Source organism: Hemitrygon akajei, unplaced genomic scaffold (genome assembly GCF_048418815.1).
Source record: "Hemitrygon akajei unplaced genomic scaffold, sHemAka1.3 Scf000099, whole genome shotgun sequence".
NCBI lineage: Eukaryota > Metazoa > Chordata > Chondrichthyes > Myliobatiformes > Dasyatidae > Hemitrygon > Hemitrygon akajei.
The window spans coordinates 2,326,142-2,346,294 of NW_027331985.1; the positions used below are offsets into that span (position 1 = coordinate 2,326,142).

Sequence of the window (20,153 nt, forward strand, 5' to 3'; positions counted from 1 at the left end):
GAATATCAAACCAATGGAAAATGATGCTGGAGAGGTATTAATGGGGTGAGGGTGAAATGTGATGGCTGATGTACTGAATCAGTATCGTACATCACTCTTATTTGTAGAAGACACTGGCAGGAATATGGAAGTCCCAGATGTCAGTGGTCAGAATGTGTAAAGTTACGTTACTCGGGAGAATGTGGAAAGAAATGTGGGCAGTAATTTTTTTACTGGAAGGAGAAATCGATATTCATGCCTTCAGGTTGGAGCTATGCAGTTGGAATATGATGTGTTTCTCTTCAACCCTGAGGCTGTCAAGTGGAGCAACTCCAGCCATTGCTATTCTGCCATCATCCCTGCTAGTGTCCCCTTCAATCAACTTTAGTAATCTCCTCTCCCGTGCCTCCGTAGTTCCACTCACCCTACTAATAATGATGCATCTTGTTGTACCTTTCCCCTCTCAAAGTGCAGGGTGAATTGCAACATGTTATGATCACAGCGTCAACATGGTTCCTTTACCATAAGCTCCCTAATCAAATTTGGTTCTTTGGACAACACCCAATCTAGAATCAACATTTCTCAAGAGGGCACAATTACAAGCTATTCTAAAAGCATCTCATTAGTATTTTCCAAATGCCCTCTCTTGAGATCAAGCACCAATCTAATTTTCACGATCTACCTCCACCCATCCCACTCATGGACTATTCATCTCACTCTCATTAGTGGGTAGATGCGCAGGATCCTCACCAGGACTACCAGCCTCTGAGACAGCTACTTTTCCCAAGCAGTAAAGCTAATAAATATCTCTACCCTCTAACCCACCCTTCCACAACACCAAACACCTCGACTTTAACATTTCCTGTCTGTCATCTTATATGCAGGCGTCCTATGCCGAGCGTCACTTTATGAACATACAATCAGTCCGTGCACAGTATATAAGCTGTGGATATATGTTGTTACTATTGTGTTTTTGTGCTGTATTGGAGCCGGAGTAATAATTATTTCGACCTCATTTACACGTGTCTGCTGGAAATGGAATTAAACAACCCTGAATCTTGAATTAATATTTCAGCAGGCTGCAGCGTCACATTTCTGTCTCTCAGCGTTATTGCGGCAGAGCGCCACCTGGTGACAATGGAGTCCACAAATCAGGGGGTTATTGTGGTAAATCACCACCAAGCGGCAGTGTTGTCCACAAAAAGGAAAGGTTTGCAACGGTTAGAAGGAGTCCAGGGGCTGCAAGTCGATGAAGTTCCAGACCTGCCCCTAACCACTCTCCTCACCACGAGTCAGAGTCCCAAACAGTCCTTCCATATGAGGCAACTTTTCAGCATCGTGCTTGTTGGGGTCATCTACTGTTTCCAGTTTTCCAGGTGTGGCCTCCTCGACATTAGTGAGACCCGATGTCCTCTCTGCATTCTGCTCTCTGTCCCGATGAGATTCTGCAGATGTTGGAGATGGAGAGTAACATACACAAAATGTTGGAGGAAGTCAGGAGGTCAGGTAGCTTCTATAGAGGGGGATAAATCAAAACAGAGATTTCCTGCCGAGACCCTTCATCGGGACTGGAAGTGGCGAGATGCCAGAATAAGATAGTGTGGGGAGCGGAAAGAGTCCAAGCTGGTAGATGATAGGTGAAGCCAGATAAGAGTGAAGGTGAGTGGGTGGGGGAGGTGGGAGATGAAGTGAGACGCTGTGAGGTGGTAGGTGGAAAATGCAAAGGGCTGAAAAGGAGGAATCTGATAGGAGAGGAGAGTCGACAATGGGGAAGAAAGTAAAGGGGAACCAGAGGAAGACGATCCGCAGTGGAGAAGAGAGCAATGAGGAGACAGAATGGAGGAGGCTGGCGTGTGGGTTGATGAAATGAAAACATGGAGATAGAAGTTAAAGGTATCGATGCTCATGCTACCGGGAAGTAATATGAGGTGTTGCTCCTCCAACCTGAGAGTGCACTCATCGTGTTAGTTAAATAATGAAACAGAAGGGAGAGTGGATTCATAATTTTCCCCTGGGATCCCTATTAAATCAATCCCCCCTCACTTTAAAACCGGTGCTCTCTGGTTGTTGATTCTACAAAAATGGGGGTGAAGAAAAATAAACAGAAATACATATACAACCTACAGCACAATACAGGCCCTTTAGCCCACAAAGTTGTGCTGAGCATGTCCCTACCTTATAAATTACTGGGATTACCCATAGCCCTCTATTTTTCTAAGCTCCATGCACCTATCCAGGAGGCTGTTAAAAGACCCTATCGTTTCCCCTGCACGAACACTGCCGGAGCCCATTCCATGCACTTATCACTCGCTGTGTAAAAACGTACCCCGACATCTCCTCTGTACCTATTTCCAAACACCTTAAAACTGTGCCCACTGGGGCAGCCATTTTAGCCCTTGGAAAAAACCGCTGACTATCCACACGATCAATGCCTCTCATTATCTTATACACCTCTATCAGGTCACCTCTCATCCTCAGTCGCTACAAGGAGACAAGGCTGAGTTCTCTCAACTGTACACATTCCCCATTTCTGTACACTTATAGTTTGGAACACCTGCATAATGTCGGCCTCAATCTCCAGCACTTCAAGGTGTGAAGTCCCAACCTGTCCGACCTCTCTCCAGAACTCAGTCCCTCGAGTATCGGCAGCATTCTCGTAATTCTTTTCTGCACTTATTCTAGCTTAGCGTCCTCTTTCCTATAGCAGAACGACCAAAACTGAATACAATAATCCAGGCGTGGATACCCGAGCAATACCCTAACCCTAATGCAACCTCACTGGCCTCTTCTTCAGACCATGAGCCATGAGATATGAGACAGAGGCTGCTCAGCCAATCGAGTCTGTTCCGCCATTCCTTCCTGTCCAATTGATTACCTCTCGCAACCCCATTCTCCTGCCTTTTCCCCATAATCTTTGAGCATCCCTTTAAAATACACTCAATGACTTGGTGTCTACGCTTGGGTAGCTTTTAAAATCTAGTACAGGCAACTAAAAAAAAAGCTATATGAAGGGGAAAGGTGAAATATGAGAGCAAACTAGACAATTCAATAAACCATTATAAAAATGCGAAAGGGAGGCGAGAGTTGATATTGGACCACTGGAAAATGATGCTCATCTGGTAGAAATGGGGAAGAGATGGTAGATGAATTTGGTAGGTATTTTGCATCCGTCTTCTCCGTGGAAGACACTAGTAGTGTGCCAGAAAGAGTGTCATTGCTATTACAAACGGAAATGTGCTAGGCAAACTCAGGTTCGTAAAGTGGATAAGTCACCTGGACCAGATGGACTACATCCCAGCGTCCTGAGAGAGGTTGCTGAAGAGATAACAGGCGCAGTGGACATGACTTCTTATGAATCACTGGATCCTGGCATGGTCCCGGAGGACCAGAAAAATGCAAAAGTCATTTTACTCTTTGAGGAGAGAGGAAGGCAAAAGAAAGCAAATTATAGTCCACTTAGCCTAACCTCATAGTTTCTGCATAGGGAATCTTGCCTGACAAGTCTGTTACAGATCTTCGAGGAAGTCATAAGGAGGATGGACAAACGAGAGGCAGTGGATATCATTTACTTGGATTTTCAGAAGGCTTCTGATAAGGTGTCACACATGAAACTGCTTAACAGGATAAAAATCAGAATAAATACTGGCATGGATAGAGGAATGGCTGACAGCCAAGAGGCAGCGAGTGGGAATAAAAAGGGCCTTTTCTGGTTGGCCAGCAGTGACTTGTGTTCTTCAGGGGTCAGTATTCGGTTCGCTACTTTTCACATTGTTTGTCAATGATTTGGATAATGGAACTGATGGCTTTGTGACAAGGTTTGCGGATGATACAAAGATTGGTGGAGGCGTTGGTAGTGCTGAGGAAGCAATGCGATTGCAGCAGGACACAGACAAGTTTGAAGAACGGGCAAAAAGTGACTGATTTAATACAATATTTCGAAATGCACGATAATGCATTTTTGGAAAAGGAACAACGGTGAATAATTGTCTGATTGGGAGAAGGTTCAAAAACGGAAGTACAGAAGGAAATATCAGTCCTCGGGCAAGACTCCCAGAAGGTTAACTTACAGGTTGAGCCTGTGGTAAAGAAGGCAAATGCAATGCTGGCATTTATTTAAAGTGATGTAGAATATCTAAGGAGAAGGATATTGAATGGTGTAAGGTGTGGGAAACAAGTAAGGAAGTTATGGAACCTATGACAATTAAAGAGGTGGAAGTACTGGCGCTTTTAAGAAATTTAAAAGTGGATAAATCTCCGGGTCCTGACCGGATATTCCCCAGGACCTTGAGGGAAGTTTGTGTAGAGATAGCAGGAGCTCTGACGGAGATCTTTCAGATGTCATTAGAAACGGGGATTGTGCCGGAGGATTGGCGTATTGCTCATGTGGTTCCATTGTTTAAAAAGGGTTCTAGAAGTAAGCCTGGCAATTATAGACCTGTCAGTTTGACATCAGTGGTGGGTAAATTAATGGAAAGTATTCTTAGAGATAGTATTTATAATTATCTGGATAGACAGGATCTGATTAGGAGTAGCCAGCATGGATTTGTGCGTGGAAGGTCATGTTTGACAAACCTTATTGAATTTTTTGAAGTAGTTACGAGGAATGTTGACGAGGGTAAGGCAGTGGATGTAGTCTATATGGACTTCAGCAAGGCCTTTGACAAAGTTCCACATGGAAGGTTAGTTAAGAAGGTTCAGTCGTTAGGTATTAATGCTGGAGTAATAAAATGGATTCAACAGTGGCTAGATGGGAGATGCCAGAGAGTAGTGGTGGATAATTGTTTATCGGGATGGAGGCCGGTGACTAGCGGGGTGCCTCAGGGATCTGTTTTGGGCCCAATGTTGTTTGTAATATACATAAATGATCTGGATGATGGGGTGGTAAATTGGATTAGTAAGTATGCTGATGATACTAAGGTAGGAGGTGTTGTGGATAATGAGGTGGGTTTTCAAAGCTTGCAGGGAGATTTATGCCGGTTAGAAGAATGGGCTGAACGTTGGCAGATGGAGTTTAATGCTGAGAAGTGTGAGGTTCTACATTTTGGCAGGAATAATCCAAATAGAACATACAGGGTAAATGGTAGGGCATTGAGGAATGCAGTGGAACAGAGAGATCTAGGAATAACAGTGCATAGTTCCCTGAAGGTGGAGTCTCATGTAGATAGGGTGGTGAAGAAGGCTTTTGGAACGCTGGCCTTTATAAATCAGAGCATTGAGTACAGAAGTTGGGATGTAATGTTAAAATTGTACAAGGCATTGGTAAGGCCAAATTTGGAATATTGTGTACAGTTCTGGTCACCGAATTATAGGAAAGATATCAATAAATTAGAGAGAGTGCAGAGACGATTTACTAGGATGTTACCTGGGTTTCAGCACTTAAGTTACAGAGAAAGGTTGAACAAGTTAGGTCTCTATTCATTGGAGCGTAGAAGGTTGAGGGGGGATTTGATCGAGGTATTTAAAATGTTGAGAGGGATAGATAGAGTTGACGTGAATAGGCTGTTTCCATTGAGAGTAGGGGAGATTCAAACGAGAGGACATGATTTGAGAGTTAGGGGGCAAAAGTTTAAGGGAAACACGAGGGGGTATTTCTTTACTCAGAGAGTGATAGCTGTGTGGAATGAGCTTCCTGTAGAAGTAGTAGAGGCCAGTTCAGTTGTGTCATTTAAGGTAAAATTGGATAGGTATATGGATAGGAAAGGAGTGGAGGGTTATGGGCTGAGTGCGGGTAGGTGGGACTAGGTGAGATTAAGAGTTCGGCACGGACTAGGAGGGCCGGAATGGCCTGTTTCCGTGCTGTGATTGTTATATGGTTATATGGTTATATCTAAGCAAGGCGATAATACTGGTGTTTATAAGACACTACTTAAGCCGCACTTAGAATATTTGGGACCCATTTCTCAGAAAAGGTGTGTTGTCGTTGGAAAGAGTCCAGAGGATGTTCAAGAAGATGATTCCGGGAATGAAGGGGTTAAGATATGAGGAGCGTTTCCAGCCTTGGGCCTGTACTCCTGCACTGACTTATATTAAATAAATGTGGGTCGGGGTGTTAAATCTCACTGAAACCCACCGAATGTGGAAAGGTCTGGATAGCGTGGATGAGGAAAGGACTTTTCGTATGGTGGGGGTAGCCATAACGGAGAGCACAACTTCAAAACTGAGCAGCGACCTTTTGGAGTAGTCAAAGAGGATTTTATTTAGCCAGAGAGCAGTGAATCTGTGGAATTTTCTGACACAGACGGCGATGGGGGACAAGTCTGTGGGTACATTTCAGGCAGAAGCTAAAAGTTTGCTGATCAGTCAGGGCATTACAGGATATGCCGAGGAGGCAGGTGAATGGGGTTGAGTGAGAACCGGGATCAGCCATGATAGAACGGCAGAGCAGACTTGATGTGCTGAATGACCTAATTCTGCTCCTATGTCTTATTGTCTTATCCTGCTAGTGTCTTGCACAGTGAAGATTGACACAAAATACTTGTTACATTCGACCGCTATTTCTTTGCTCTATTACTAACTGCTCTATCATCTTCCAGCGGTACAATATCAACTCTTGCCTCTCTTTTACTCTTTATATATCTGAGCAACTTTTGATACGATATTATTGGCTCACTTACCTTAATTTATCATCTTGTCTCTCTTGTGTGTGTTTTTTGTTGTCTCCTGTTAATTATTTAAAAGCTTTCCAATCCTCTAACTTCCCACAGTTTTCTTGCTGTATTACATGACCCCGCTTCTGGTTTTATCAAAAACAGGAGAAAATCTGTGGATGCTGGAAATCCAAGCAACACAAACACAAAATGCCGAAGGAACCTAGGAGGCCAGGCAGCATATATGGGAAATAGTAAACAGTCGACGTTACGGGCAGAGACCCTTCATCAGGACTGGGGGAAAAAAAGATGAGACGTCAGAGGAAGAAGTGTGGGGGTGAAGCGGTGGAAGAAGTCTTCGGTGACAGGTGAAACCGCGAGAGGGGGAGTAGTGAAGTGTGAGGATGAGAGGGGTGGAAGAAGTGTGAGGGTGAAGGGGTGGAAGAAGTGGTCGGTGATAGGTGAAACCGCGAGAGGGGGAGTAGTGAGGTGTGAGGATGAGAGGGGTGGAAGAAGTGGTCGGTGATAGGTAAAACTGCGAGAGGGGGAGTAGTGAAGGAAAAAACTTATTAGGAATTTATTTCCTTAACGATTCTTGAAAAATCATTGCTAATGCCTCCACATCTCTTCAGTCACCTCTTTCAGATCTCTGGGGTGTACACCATCTGGTCCAGGTGACCTATTTACCTTCAGACCATCTCTGTTTCCCAAGAATCTTCTCCCGTGTAACGTAACTTTACACATTCTGAGCACTAACATCTGGGACTTCCATATTCCTGCTGGTGCCTTCGAGAGATAAGATTGACGTACAATACTTATTACCCCATTATTACCTGTCCAGCATCATCTTTCAGTCCACCCCCTTTTTCAGAGACTGGGATCCCTGGTTCAACCGGAAATGATGTTGTGCATTTCAATCTGTTCATCTCTCAGTCCTCGATTCTCTAAATGAAATGTAATCATATTTGATCTTTCTTCATATGATGACCCCACCACTCCAGGGATCAGTCTGGTGAATCTTCATTGCACTCTCTATAACAAATACTCACTAACCTCTTTGCTAATCCTCTTAGCAGTTAATTTCCATCTTCTGCAGCCCCGTGTTGCCCCGACCACTTCCGCCTCTCTTTTGCACTATATGTAGCTGAAGACAAATTTGGTATCCTCTTTAATATTACTAGCTACCTCACCGATGTATTCCATCTTTTCCTTCTTAATAATTTTAGTTGCATTCTGTTTGTTTTTAAAAACTTTCCAATCCTCTAACTTCCTAGTAATTTTTGCTCTATGCCCTCTCCTTGTTTTTTACGTTTTCTTTGGTTTCTCTTATCAGCCACGGTTTTGTCACCTTCCCTTTGGAATACTACTTCCTCGTTGTGATGTATATATCCTGTGCCTTCCGAATTGCTTCCAGAAATTCCAGCCATTGTTGCTCTGTTTTCATCCCTGCCCGTGTTCTTTTTAAATCAATTCTGACCAGTTTTTCTCTCATGCCTCTCTCATTATTCCGCATCAGACTTTTGCTTCTCCTTCTCTAATGTCAGGGTGAATTTAATCGTATTAAGATCTCTTGTCCCTAAGGGTTCTTTGAAATTAAGTGACCGAATTAATTCCGGTTCGTTACATCACCCAATCCAGAATAGCTGATCCCAAATTGAGCTCAATCACGAGCTGCTCTAAAAATGCATCTTGTAGGCATTCTAGGAATTTCTCCTCTTGAGACCAACCCCATCCTGATTTTCCTAATCACCTGCATGACAATCCCCCATGACTATTGTAACATTGCTTTTTTGGCACGCATTTTCTATCTCTCATTGCAATTTGTGGACCACATACTTACTACTGTTTGGAAATCTCTATACAATTCCCATCAGGGAGTTTTTTTTTTACATTTGCTATTCCTTCATTCCACCCACAGATTCTACACATTCAAACCCTACGCCGCCTCTTTCTAATTATTTTATTTAATATTTTACCAACAGAGCCACAAACCCCACTACCAGCTTGTTCTCTCAAGAAATATATAAGTATCTGGGAAACAAGAGGACCTGCAGATGCTAGAAATCTAGAGAACTACACACAAAGTGCTGAAGGAGCCTAGCATGTCAGGCAGCATATATGGATGGGAATCAACATTTCGGGCCAATACCCTTCATCGGGACTTTTTGTTGTAATTTATTTTTTTAATGAAGTTCATCATCAACAAACATTTCCATAAGATGTATTTCAGGTACTGTACATATATATTTGCCACAAATCTCCACATAATTTTCATCTGAGTTATACACTTATAGAAAAGAGAGGAAAGAAAGAACAAGCGAAAGGAGAAAACTATGTACAAGTAGGCAGTGATCTTTTTTTTTACAATATTTTCATTCATTTGTGAGAATAAAATCAGGTCTATGAAGTGTTATGTAGTTAAAACATTTTTCCCCAGTATGAATCAAATTGTTCCAACTTATGATTAACAGATGTTGTTATCTTCTCCATTTTATAAATGTCCATTGTAATTTTCATTCATGCGTTTAAGGTTGGGCTGTCCTGTGATAACAACTTCTTGGTAAAAAAAAATCTTTTTAACAGCAACCAGCAGAAAATTCATTAAATATTTATCTCTTTGTTAGCATTCTTGAGGTATATACCCAAAATATATGGTCTTACTTTCTAAAGGTATTTCACATTTAAAACGTCTTTCAGGGCATTGTGTATCCCACTCCTGTAGTCTTTGATAACAGGGCAATCCCAGAAAATATGATAATGGTTTGCATTTTCATTTCCACAATTTCTCCAGCAAACAGGAAGTTAACTATCATAATGGGATTTCTGAGAGGGTGTAATAAAATATCTTATCAAGGTTTTCTATCCAAACTCCGTCCATTTCTGTGAACTGGTATACCTCCATTGATAACTCCATAATATTGTCCATTCTTCCTCAGATATAATTATTCCTCATTCCTTGTCCCATTTTGTTTTAATGTACACGCTTGGAATTATTCTACAACCATTATCTGAATTATACTTTTCTTTCTTCTAAATAGCTCTATCAAACATGAATTTGCCTTGGTTAAATTTTTAACCCTCTTATTAATATATAGTGGAGTGGCGGAGCAGACTCACTTACTTCTGCTCCTTTGTCTTGTGATCTTGTAATATTGCCCTTTTGGTACGCATTTTCTATCTCCCATTGTAATCTGTGGACGACATACTTACTACTGTTTGGAGGTCTCTGTACAATTCCCATCAAGGAGTTTGTTTTTACATTTGCTATTCCTTCATTCTACCCGCAGATTCTACCAACAAACAAACAAAGCAGTAAGTGCAGAAAATGTCAAGAGAAACCAGAGACAATCGAAGACATTCCAGGCTCCTGCAGCAGTTTAACTCAATCTGATTACTTACAAAAGTACAATCAAGTGGCAAATATCATTCACCAAAATCTTTAAAATACAAACTCATGAATGCCCTCTATCACTTCATAAAGGCACCATAAATTCAAGCCTTATCCAATTTTAGAGACAAAATCTTACAAATTATATGATAATCAATACATTGTTTCAGATAGGACAATCCATAATACCCATCCGGATATAATACTACAACATAAACAAGCAGGAACAACAACCTTAATAGATAAAACCATTCCCAACACACACATGTTCCACAACCAGTGGAGCACCTCACCACAGTTATTGTTTCTCTCATCAGTCAGACAAACAAAAGATTTTCTCCGTCAATCAGCTTCCAAATGTTGCTACTCTGTCATTCGTTGCCACGCCCCGCTGCTGCTTCCCTTCTCATCATCATACGTTCATAATCCAGAGCCCCAAACTCTGCCCTGTGCAGACACCCCTCGGGTTTCTGACCCTGCTTCGTTGAACATCCAACAGATGGTTTTCCATTCTGCTTTCAGTCTTTAAAGGACAGGGGTGTTTTCAACAACTTTTAGAAGCAGGAAAAATGACACATAATGTGGAAATGAGTCGTGAATAAGGAGGTTAACTACCAAAGTCATTCTTCCTCAGTCCAGAGATGAGAGGGGTGAAGAACATCTCAAACAGAACTGCAGTCAGTTCGTCTTCTTCAGTCAGCAGGGAATTCAAGGGAAGCCTCTTCACCCACAGAGTGGTGACTGGAACCCATCCGACAGGGAGAGAGAGAGGGGAACAACCGGGGAGGATTTAAAGGACTGTCCTGGAACAGAATCACTGGCAGGGTCCAGCTAGCCTGAGTTGACTCTCTACTCTGCACTAGGCATGTTATAAATTCACTAAGTACCAGAGACAGAGTTTAAAATAGAACTAATTTATTTGTCTCAGATCCAGAATATTAAACTCCACTTGTCACAAGGTTAGATTACTGAGTGAATTCCTTCCCACATTCACAACGGGTGAACAGCCTCTCCCCAGTGTGAACTCAATGACGCACATTTGGTGGAGATGGCTGAGAGAATCTCTCCCGAAAGTCTGAGCAGATGATCGGCCTCTACCCAGTGTGAACTCGCTGGTGTCTCAGTAGATTAGATGACCGCGCGAATCCTTTCCCACAGTCTGAGCAGGTGAATGGCCGCTCCCCACTGTGAACTCGCTGGTGTCTGTGTAGGTTAGATGACTGAGTGAATGTCTTCCCGCAGACTGAGCAGCTGAATGGCCTCTCCCCGGAGTAAACTGACTGGTGTGTCTGTAGGTGAGATGCGAAAGTGAATCCTTTCCCGCAGACTGAGCAGGTGAACGGCCTCTCCCCAGTGTGAACTCGCTGGTGTCTTTGTAGGTCGAATGGCCGCGTGAATCCCTTCTCACAGACTGAGCAGGTGAATGGCCTCTCCCCAGTGTGAACTTGTTGGTGCTTCTGTAGGTCGTATGATCGATTGAATCCCTTCCCACAGTCGGAGCAGGAGAATCGCCTCTCCCCAGGGTGAACTACCCGGTGTCGCCTCAGGTAGGATGAATGAGTGAATCCCTTCCCACAGTCTGAGCAGGTGAACGGCCTCTCCCCAGTGTGAACACTCTGATGTACCTTCAGATGAGATGATCGAGTGAATCGCTTCCCACAGTCTGAGCAGATGAAGGGCCGCTCCCCAGCGTGAACTGACTCGTGTGCTTTTAGGTTAGATAACTGAGTGAACCCCTTCCCACACAAAAAACAGATGTATGGTCTCTCCCCAGTGTGAAGTCTCCGATGTGCCTTCAGCTGAAAGGACCGAGTGTATCCCTTCCCACAGTCTGAGCAGGTGAACGGCTTCTCCCCAGTGTGGACTGACTGGTGTTTCAGTAGGTGAGATGATTTAGTGAATCCCTTCCCACAGTCTGAGCAGGTGAACGGCTTCTCCCCAGTGTGGACTGACTGGTGTTTCAGTAGGTGAGATGATTTAGTGAATCCCTTCCCACAGTCTGAGCAGGTGAACGGCTTCTCCCCAGTGTGGACTGACTGGTGATTCAGTAGGTGAGATGATTTAGTGAATCCCTTCCCACAGTCTGAGCAGGTGAACGGCTTCTCCCCAGTGTGGACTGACTGGTGTTTCAGTAGGTGAGATGATTTAGTGAATCCCTTCCCACAGTCTGAGCAGGTGAACGGCTTCTCCCCAGTGTGGACTGACTGGTGTTTGAGTAGGTGAGATGACTGAGTGAATCCCTTCCCACAGTCTGAGCAGGTGAATTGCCCCTCTCCAGTGTGAACTCGCTGATCTGCCATTACGTCAGATGACCTTCCCCACAAATTCAGCGGTTGACCGGCCTCTCCTTAGTGTAAACCGACTGGTGTGTCCGTAATTGGGATGACCGAGTGAATCCCTTCCCACAGTCTGAGCAGATGAATGGCCGCTTCCCGGTGTAAAATGACGGGTATGCCAGTAGGTCAAATGACCGAGCGAGTCCCTTCCCAGTCGAAACAGGTAGGATCGGGAAATGAGCAGGAAGGATGATTGCACGAATACCCCATTCCACTTTTTAAATATCTGGGCAGACACAGCGAGACTGGCGTGTTGTGTTCGAGATTCCCGTAGACAAATTTCTTGTCGTGTTTAACCTGAAAAAAAAAGCAAAATCAATCAGTGGGTGAAGGACAACATTTAAGATGAGATCACTTTGGTCGCCGAGGTGTGATCTGACATCACACTGTTACAGTGAAGGTCAACCCAAGTTGGAGAGAGAAATGACCTTCTAACTGGGCACAGTGCTGGGAAATGGAATGCCCATGAAATTCTCTGATGCTCCTCCTGTCTCTATAAGAATCGGTGCCGGTGAGTTATCAGGCGTAAGATTTTTACACAGAGAGTGGTCCGTGTGTGGAATGGGTTGCCGGCGACGGTGGTGCAGGCGGATACAATTGGGTCTTTAAGAGGATCCTGGGCAGGTATATGGAGCTCAGAAAATTAGAGGACTATGGCTACCCCTGGGTAATTTCTCAGGTAATAACATGTTCGGCACAGCTTTGTGGGCCGAAGGGCCTGTATTGTGCTGTTGGATTTTTTTCCATGTTTCTGCTGTCTCCAAACTGTGACTTGGCTCAGTCTGGCTCTCGAATTGGTATTATTCCCTGTTTCCACTGAGCTGCATTGGTGCCTGGCCCCAGGGCAACTGAAACAATCTCACACAAGTAACCTATGTTGACTTTCTTTCATGTACTGTCAATTTAAAGTGCCACATTTTTAAAGCCATGTAAATATATCCTGCTGAGATGAATAGTTGATCCACACAGCTGTTCAAAGGATTTAGAATGAATATTAGTATTATTTCAGGTTCTTGTAACAGAGTCATACAAAGTACAAGACGGAAACAGGCCCGTTGGCCATCTGCCCACTCCCATATCGCTACCATCCAGGTACCTGTACAAACCTCCAACATGCCGAAATCGATCTCGCATGCACAACTTGAGCTGGCTGCTCATTCCACACTCGCACGATGACATGATGATGTTTCGCCTCATGTTGACCTTAATGTTTCACCTTTCACTCCTAACCCATGACGTTTGGTTGTGGTCCCACCCAATCTCAGTAGCAAAAGTCAGCTTGAATTTACACTACCTATGCCCTCATAATTTTGGTACACTTCCATCAAATCTCCCCTCAGTCTTCTGCGTTCCAAGGAATAAAGTCCAGTTCAATCTCTCCTTATAACCCAAGACCTCCTGACCTGGCAACATCCTTGCGAATTTTCTCGGAACTCTTTCAACTATTTTAAAATCTTTCCTGGGGATGGTGACCAAAGCTACACACAATACTCCAAATAAGGCATCATCATTGTCTTGTACAACGTCAACATCACATCCATCTCCTGTACTCAGTACTTCGGTTTATGAAGGCCTATGTGCCAAATTCTTTCTTTTTGTCCCTATCCAACTGTGACACATCTTTCAGTGAATTATAGACCTATTGCCCCATCCCTTTCTTCAACAATACTCCTCAGTGCCCTATCAGTCACTGTGTAAGACCTATCCTGGTAGATCCTACCAAAGTGTAATACCTCGAAATTGGCTGCATTAAATTCCATTTTCCATTTCTCAAACCATTTCTCCACCTGGTCCGGTTCGCACTGCAAGCCATGATAGTCTTCTATCAGTCTGCTAAACCCGCAGTCTTGTTTTCATCCACAAATTAGCTGATACGGCGATGCATGTTATTACCCGGATTACTGATATAGATGACAAACAACAACAGATCCAGCACTGATCCCTGTGGCTCACCACTAGTCACATGCCCCCAGTCAGAGAGGCAATCATCTGCTACCAAACTCTGAAATCTGCCAGAGACAGTGTCTCATCCAATTTACTGTCTCATCTTGAATGCTGAGTGACTGAATCTTCTTGACCAACCTCCCATATGAGACTTTGTCAATTGCCTTGCGAAAGTTCATGTAGACCAGGGGTGTCAAACTCATTTAGGTCACGGGTCGGATTGAGCAAAATGCAGCTTCATGCGGGCCGGATCAGTCGGACGCGTGCGAACGCAGCTTTCGTTGCCTCCGTTTTTTCAGCCTGCTCTCATGTGTCTCAGTCTCTGCTATAACTACAAAGTGTTTCACTTTACAAATTCCGTTTCTTATGAAGAAGACTGCCGAGCAAGACTGCCGAATAAACACTAAAACCCCTGAAAACTTGGTACCTGAATAAACTCAGCATTAGCCATATCATACGCCATAGGCGCTTCGATTACTGGTGCCAGCTTTAATAGTAATTAGATATTACCTCGCGGGCCAAAGATAATTCCACCGCGGACCGGATTTGGCCCGCGGGCCTTGCGTTTGACATATATGATGTAGACAATATCCACTGCCTTGCCTTCACCCACTTTCCTGATAACTTCCTCGAGAGACTAGAGAGAAGATTGGTTAGACATGACCTACCATGCACAAAGCCATGCCATCTATCCACGTAGATCCAAATACTTATATATTCTGTTTCTGCGCAAATGTTCCAATAAGTTTCCCACTACTGATGTCAATTTCCTCGTTTATTTTTAGAACCTTTCTTGAACAGAGGAACAACATTCGCTGTCCTCCAATCCTCCAGTACCTCACCTGTCACTAAGGATGGTTTAGATATCTGTGCTTAGGCCTCGACAATTTCTGCACTTATCTTATGCAGGGTCCTGGGGAACAGCTTGTCAGGCCCTGGGGATTGATCCACGCTAATTTTCCTTCAGACAGAAAACACCTCCACCTCTGTAATCTGTACAGGGTCCCTGAAGTTGATGCTGCCTTGCCTCACTTCTATAGACTCTGTGTCCATCTCCTGAGTCAATACGGATGCAAAACTACTATTTAAAACCTCCCCCATCTATTTTGTCTCCCGTATTGATTACCATTCTGATCGTCCAGAGTGGGCATGTTTCTGTTCTGACCTTCTCCATGTTTCTGTGACAGAGAAGCTGGCCAAACCTGACTGGAAGGGGAATCTGGTAGGAGTGACGACAGAGCAGCAATGGCTGCAGTTTCTGGGAGCAACTTAGGAGGTGCGTGGTAGATACATCCCAAAGAAGTGGAAGCATTGGAAAGGCAGGAGGACACAACCATGGCTGAAATGAGAAGCCAAATCCAACAGAAAAGCCAAAGAAAGGGCAAACAAACGAGCAAAACCCATTGGGAAGCTTTTAGAAACCAACAGAAGACCACTAGAAAATGACAACTGAGCACACGGCGTGGAATGATGTAGTCATGTTGTCATGATGCCATGATGTAGTCATTAATGACTCTTGGCTGCACCCAACAGTCTGAGGCATTTAGAGGAACAAAATATCCGGGGCCTCAATATTTCTTGAAAACCAAGGTAACCTGCACCAGTTCCCTTTCAACTTTTATTTAGGCAAGCATATACAAACTAGACATCCTCAATATTTCACTTCTGAAGGCCTCCCACTTACCAAGTACTCCTTTGCCAAAAATCATTCTGTCCCAACCCACACTTGTCAAATCCTTAAAATTGAGCTTTCTGCAATTTGGAATCTCAAGAGAGGTCCAGGCCTCTGTCTTTCCGTATTTACTTGGAATCTCATGGCATTATGATCACTAGACACAAAGTGTCCCCATTCACTAATATATGTCTCTCGTCCTGGATCATTTCCTAACCTCTACATCGAGAATTCTACGTACTGATTAAGGGAACATTTGACGCCTCTACCCCATCTATTCCTTTTACAGTATGGGAGTCCCAGTCAATATATGGAAAGTTAAATTCACTTACTAAATGAAAAATTGTTTCTTGGCATAGTCTGCGATCTCTCTATAAATAGGTTCCTCTAAATCCCTCAGACTAAATCCCTGACGTCTGAACAACATCTGTCTTTTGTCAACAAAACAACCTCTCCCTCATTGTCACAAAAACTAAGGAGCTGATTGTGGACTACAGGAGGAATGTAGACAGGCTGATCCCCTTTGACATCAGTGGATCTGGGGTTGAGAGGGTGAACAGCTTTGTCAGTACTCCATCAGTACTGGAAAGGAAGGGGGAAGGGCCAGATGTTTGATTGATTAGGGAGAAGTGGGTTGTGGTTCTGTGGGACTTGGTTCTGTGTGTCAGCTGCTCCCTATCCACGCAAACTCCAATTTACCCAACAACTCACTCTCGTTTGGGTATGATCAAAGCCGCTTTCATATTTCACTCAACCCGTTGCCCTGCGGGGAAACAGATAAAACCTATACCCTGATACAGGGGACACCACTTACCTCTGATGCTGTAACAGGATGGCGTTCGGTGCGGTCACGGGTAACCTCACTCTGACTTCCCGGTTGGGCGGCAGTGGATCTGGACCAGGGTGCTTAACCTGCGCGGAGAGTTCAGTCTGAGATGAGGCAGAGATTGACACTTTTCGGCACCAATGGAGCTAAATAACTCGCACGTCTCCTGACGACGGTTGTCTGGCAGATGACGGGCACACAAGGTTCCCCAAATCGTCTCAGTGTGAGCCCCGCACCTTAATTATAAATTAAATTTATAATTTAATAAATTAAATTATTTAAATTCCAGCTTTGTGTGTTGATTATTTACAGGCAGGAGAAAATAATCAACGCACGAAACTGGAAATTAAAACATAAATCGATTTATATTTGTTTCCAGTTCAACCCTACAATAAAATCCTATCCCTCTTCGCATGCCGTCATTATACTAAATTGCACTGATTAAATTGTCAGAGCTTTTCGTGTCAACATACCAATACGTAGAACTGGACCACACGGCCGCTCGAATGTGCTGCTGCAGATCATGAAGCCATGTCATATCTGATCTAAAATGTCATTACGCATTCTCCCCCCCCCCCCACACCCCCGTCCATCCCTGAAACATTTCAAACCCGCTGTTTATCAACAATATCGGCCGTAAACTGAGTCAAAGACTTTGCTCCCACTGGCCATTGAGGAGAAGAGTTCAAAGCTCTCCCAATCGGCACAGGAACAATCGATATATTCGCCTGAAATAAGACATTCTGAAAACGAAGCAGGTGTTTGCTGGACGGATCTCGTATCTTTGCTTTGAAACGGGCGGTCATTGTTCTACAGCTGTTCTTAATCTTTACTTAACTTGTGGAAAATGGCAATTGTGCAAACAGGTAACAGTCGGAAGACAAAAAGCACCACAGACAAAAGTGGCTTAAAATATCTCCTTGACCGCTGAATCGATGCACAGAGGACTGGCTAATTGGAAATAAAGATCCGAAATAAATATCAGAAGCTGAATTATTCTCACCGTAATTCCCCAAGAATATTCTGAGAGTGTGGATACCGTGTGTCGTTTCTGACAAATAACCCCGCCCACTACCCCACACGGATCTCTCGTAACCATGGCAACACACAATACTGGAGGAACTCAGCAGGTCAGGCAGCATCTATGGATGGGTGTAAATAGTCGACGTCACGGACCGAGTCCCTTCATTAGGACTGGAATGGAAAAGGCAAACGGCCAAATGATCGACTGATTGGGAAGGTGCGGCTTGTTCTGTGAGACTCGGAGCCCAGTGTCTGCGTGCAAGTATTTGCCTGCTCGTACACATTCCTCAGAACAGGGAGCGGCCGCTCTGCAGAAACTAAATCCAACCGGTTGGACAAAACACTGCCCTTCAAATCTGAAGGAAGTTTAACCCTTTCTGCTACAGGAAGAGATAGTCCCAATGACGTGCTGCACAGAACATCACGTGTGGTCGCGATCCCACAACGTTACCAGTTACTTTGCTACGAGTTTCCAGCATTTTGCGTTTAATCTCAGATTCGCTTCATCTGGAGATGTGATGAAATAATTCTCAGGCTTCCTTCAAATAAATCGAACCGAGGCATTACCAAAAGCGACATTCTGTAATATAACTGGGATCTCGTCCTGTTACTTTAAGTAGTTGTGTTTTAATGAGGGAGAGAGAGACCAGTGATAGGTCACTACCCCATGGGATTTCACGTGTCACTATCGGGGTGAAAGATGCCTTCAGTTCCCACTCATTAGAAACCACCCTGGAGAGTATTTCTGGTTGAAGGCAACGGCATCGTTTCTCTTAATCCATTTGGACAATGATTGTCTGGTTAACATGAACATGTCAGGACTCCCTTCTCCCACTAAATTCACTCCCGATTCCGATCAAAGCCGAGCCTCGCTGTAAACGCTGAATCGTTGTGCAGAATCATAGACAACACTTACCTCTGATGTTTAACCGGACGGCGTTCAGTGTGGTCCCGGGATATCACAGTCTGACTATTCGGGTGACCGACAATGGCCCTGCACTGATGTGCTCACCCTGTACGGAGAGTTGAGTCTGAGCCGCTGCTCCCGAGGCCACTCGGCTGTGATGTGTCCGTCGCTCATTACAGATGGACAGGGCCGGGTGAGCCGTGGAAGAGCGGGACTGCCGCAGTCGGGGTCACACTAACTCTCACCGGCTCAGGACGGGTCTGACAGCGGGAGGAGGCGGGAGTGGGATCAATGTAGCAACCCTAAAGAGGGAAACAAACAGGCTGCGTTAACCTTTCTGTCCGGATTTCCGTGTAGCTCTCTCCTTTTTCTTTCATCGTAACCAGTGGGGCGGAGTTTCTCTGTTTAACTCAGCGAGTCCCAGGCTGCGAATTTGATCCAGTCCGGGTTCTGGGAGGATCTGAGCTCCGCCCCGTGTGTAAATAGGACTGCCCGGCGTAGGTATAGTTTCAGCTCAAACGTCTGTCGCCTGTCCAGGTACAGGGAGCAGCATTTCTGTTGAAATTAATGCAGACACGTTCGACTACATATTCCAACTCAATTTGGAAAAAAAAATAAATGGTCAATGATTTTCTCAGCACCTCTCGATTCAGAGGAGTTTATTAACATTTATAAACTCCATCATTGAGAGATTATTGTATTTCCATCTGGACAACTGTTGTCACAAGAAATCCCCTCGCCCACGGTTAACAGCGGGTTTCGTTTCACAAGCAGTGATTGTTGATTCACACCCTGCCGGAAATACTTGTAGAATTTGTTTCACTTAAAATTCGGCTATTCCAAATGGTCAGATGTTTTACCAAGGGGGCGTGATGATGGGCTGATTAAAAATGAACTATCAGAGTGGGGTGGGGAGTAGTAGTGTGCTGATTAAAAACGGGACTCTCAGTTCGCTCTATCGCCTGACCTAAACCTTACTCTCCCCATCCCTCTACCCCATGTAACCTATCAATACCCTCATGAATGTGTAGACCTCTATTAAATCTCTCCCAGATCTTCTGCGTGTCATGAGCAAAGTCGTAACCTTTTCAATCTTCACTTATAACTCGGGTCTTCCAATCACAGTAACATACTTGTAAATTGTCGTTGTACTCTGTTAAACTTATTTACATTTTTCCTGTGGGTAGGTGACGTAAACTGCTCATAATACTCCAAATTAGACCTCAGAACCTTCTTAACTCACGGAATCTCCTGTACTGAATACTTTAACTTATGAAGGACAATGTGCCAAAGATTTCTTTACTACCATATCTAGGTCCGCCCCCACTTTTAACGAATTGTGGACCTGTATTCCCAGGCGCCCTTGTTCTACCGCAGTTCTTAGTGCCCTACCGTGCACCGTGTAAGACCTCTCCTGCTTGATCATACCGAAAAGCAACAACTCGCAGGCCTGCATTAAATTCCATCTGCCATTTTCAGCCCATTTTCCCA

General features: G+C 44.2%; 1 protein-coding gene across 1 annotated transcript in view; it reads right to left on the reverse strand.

The window, feature by feature from the left end:
- Nucleotides 1-9,843: 9,843 nt before the first annotated feature.
- Nucleotides 9,844-20,153, reverse strand: part of LOC140723057 (uncharacterized) — a 100,106-nt gene continuing 89,796 nt past the window's right edge. The window contains 3 exon segments of the mRNA XM_073037674.1: nt 9,844-9,856; nt 11,383-12,301; nt 12,506-12,587. Of these exon segments, the coding sequence (XP_072893775.1) occupies nt 9,844-9,856; nt 11,383-12,301; nt 12,506-12,587 (1,014 nt within the window).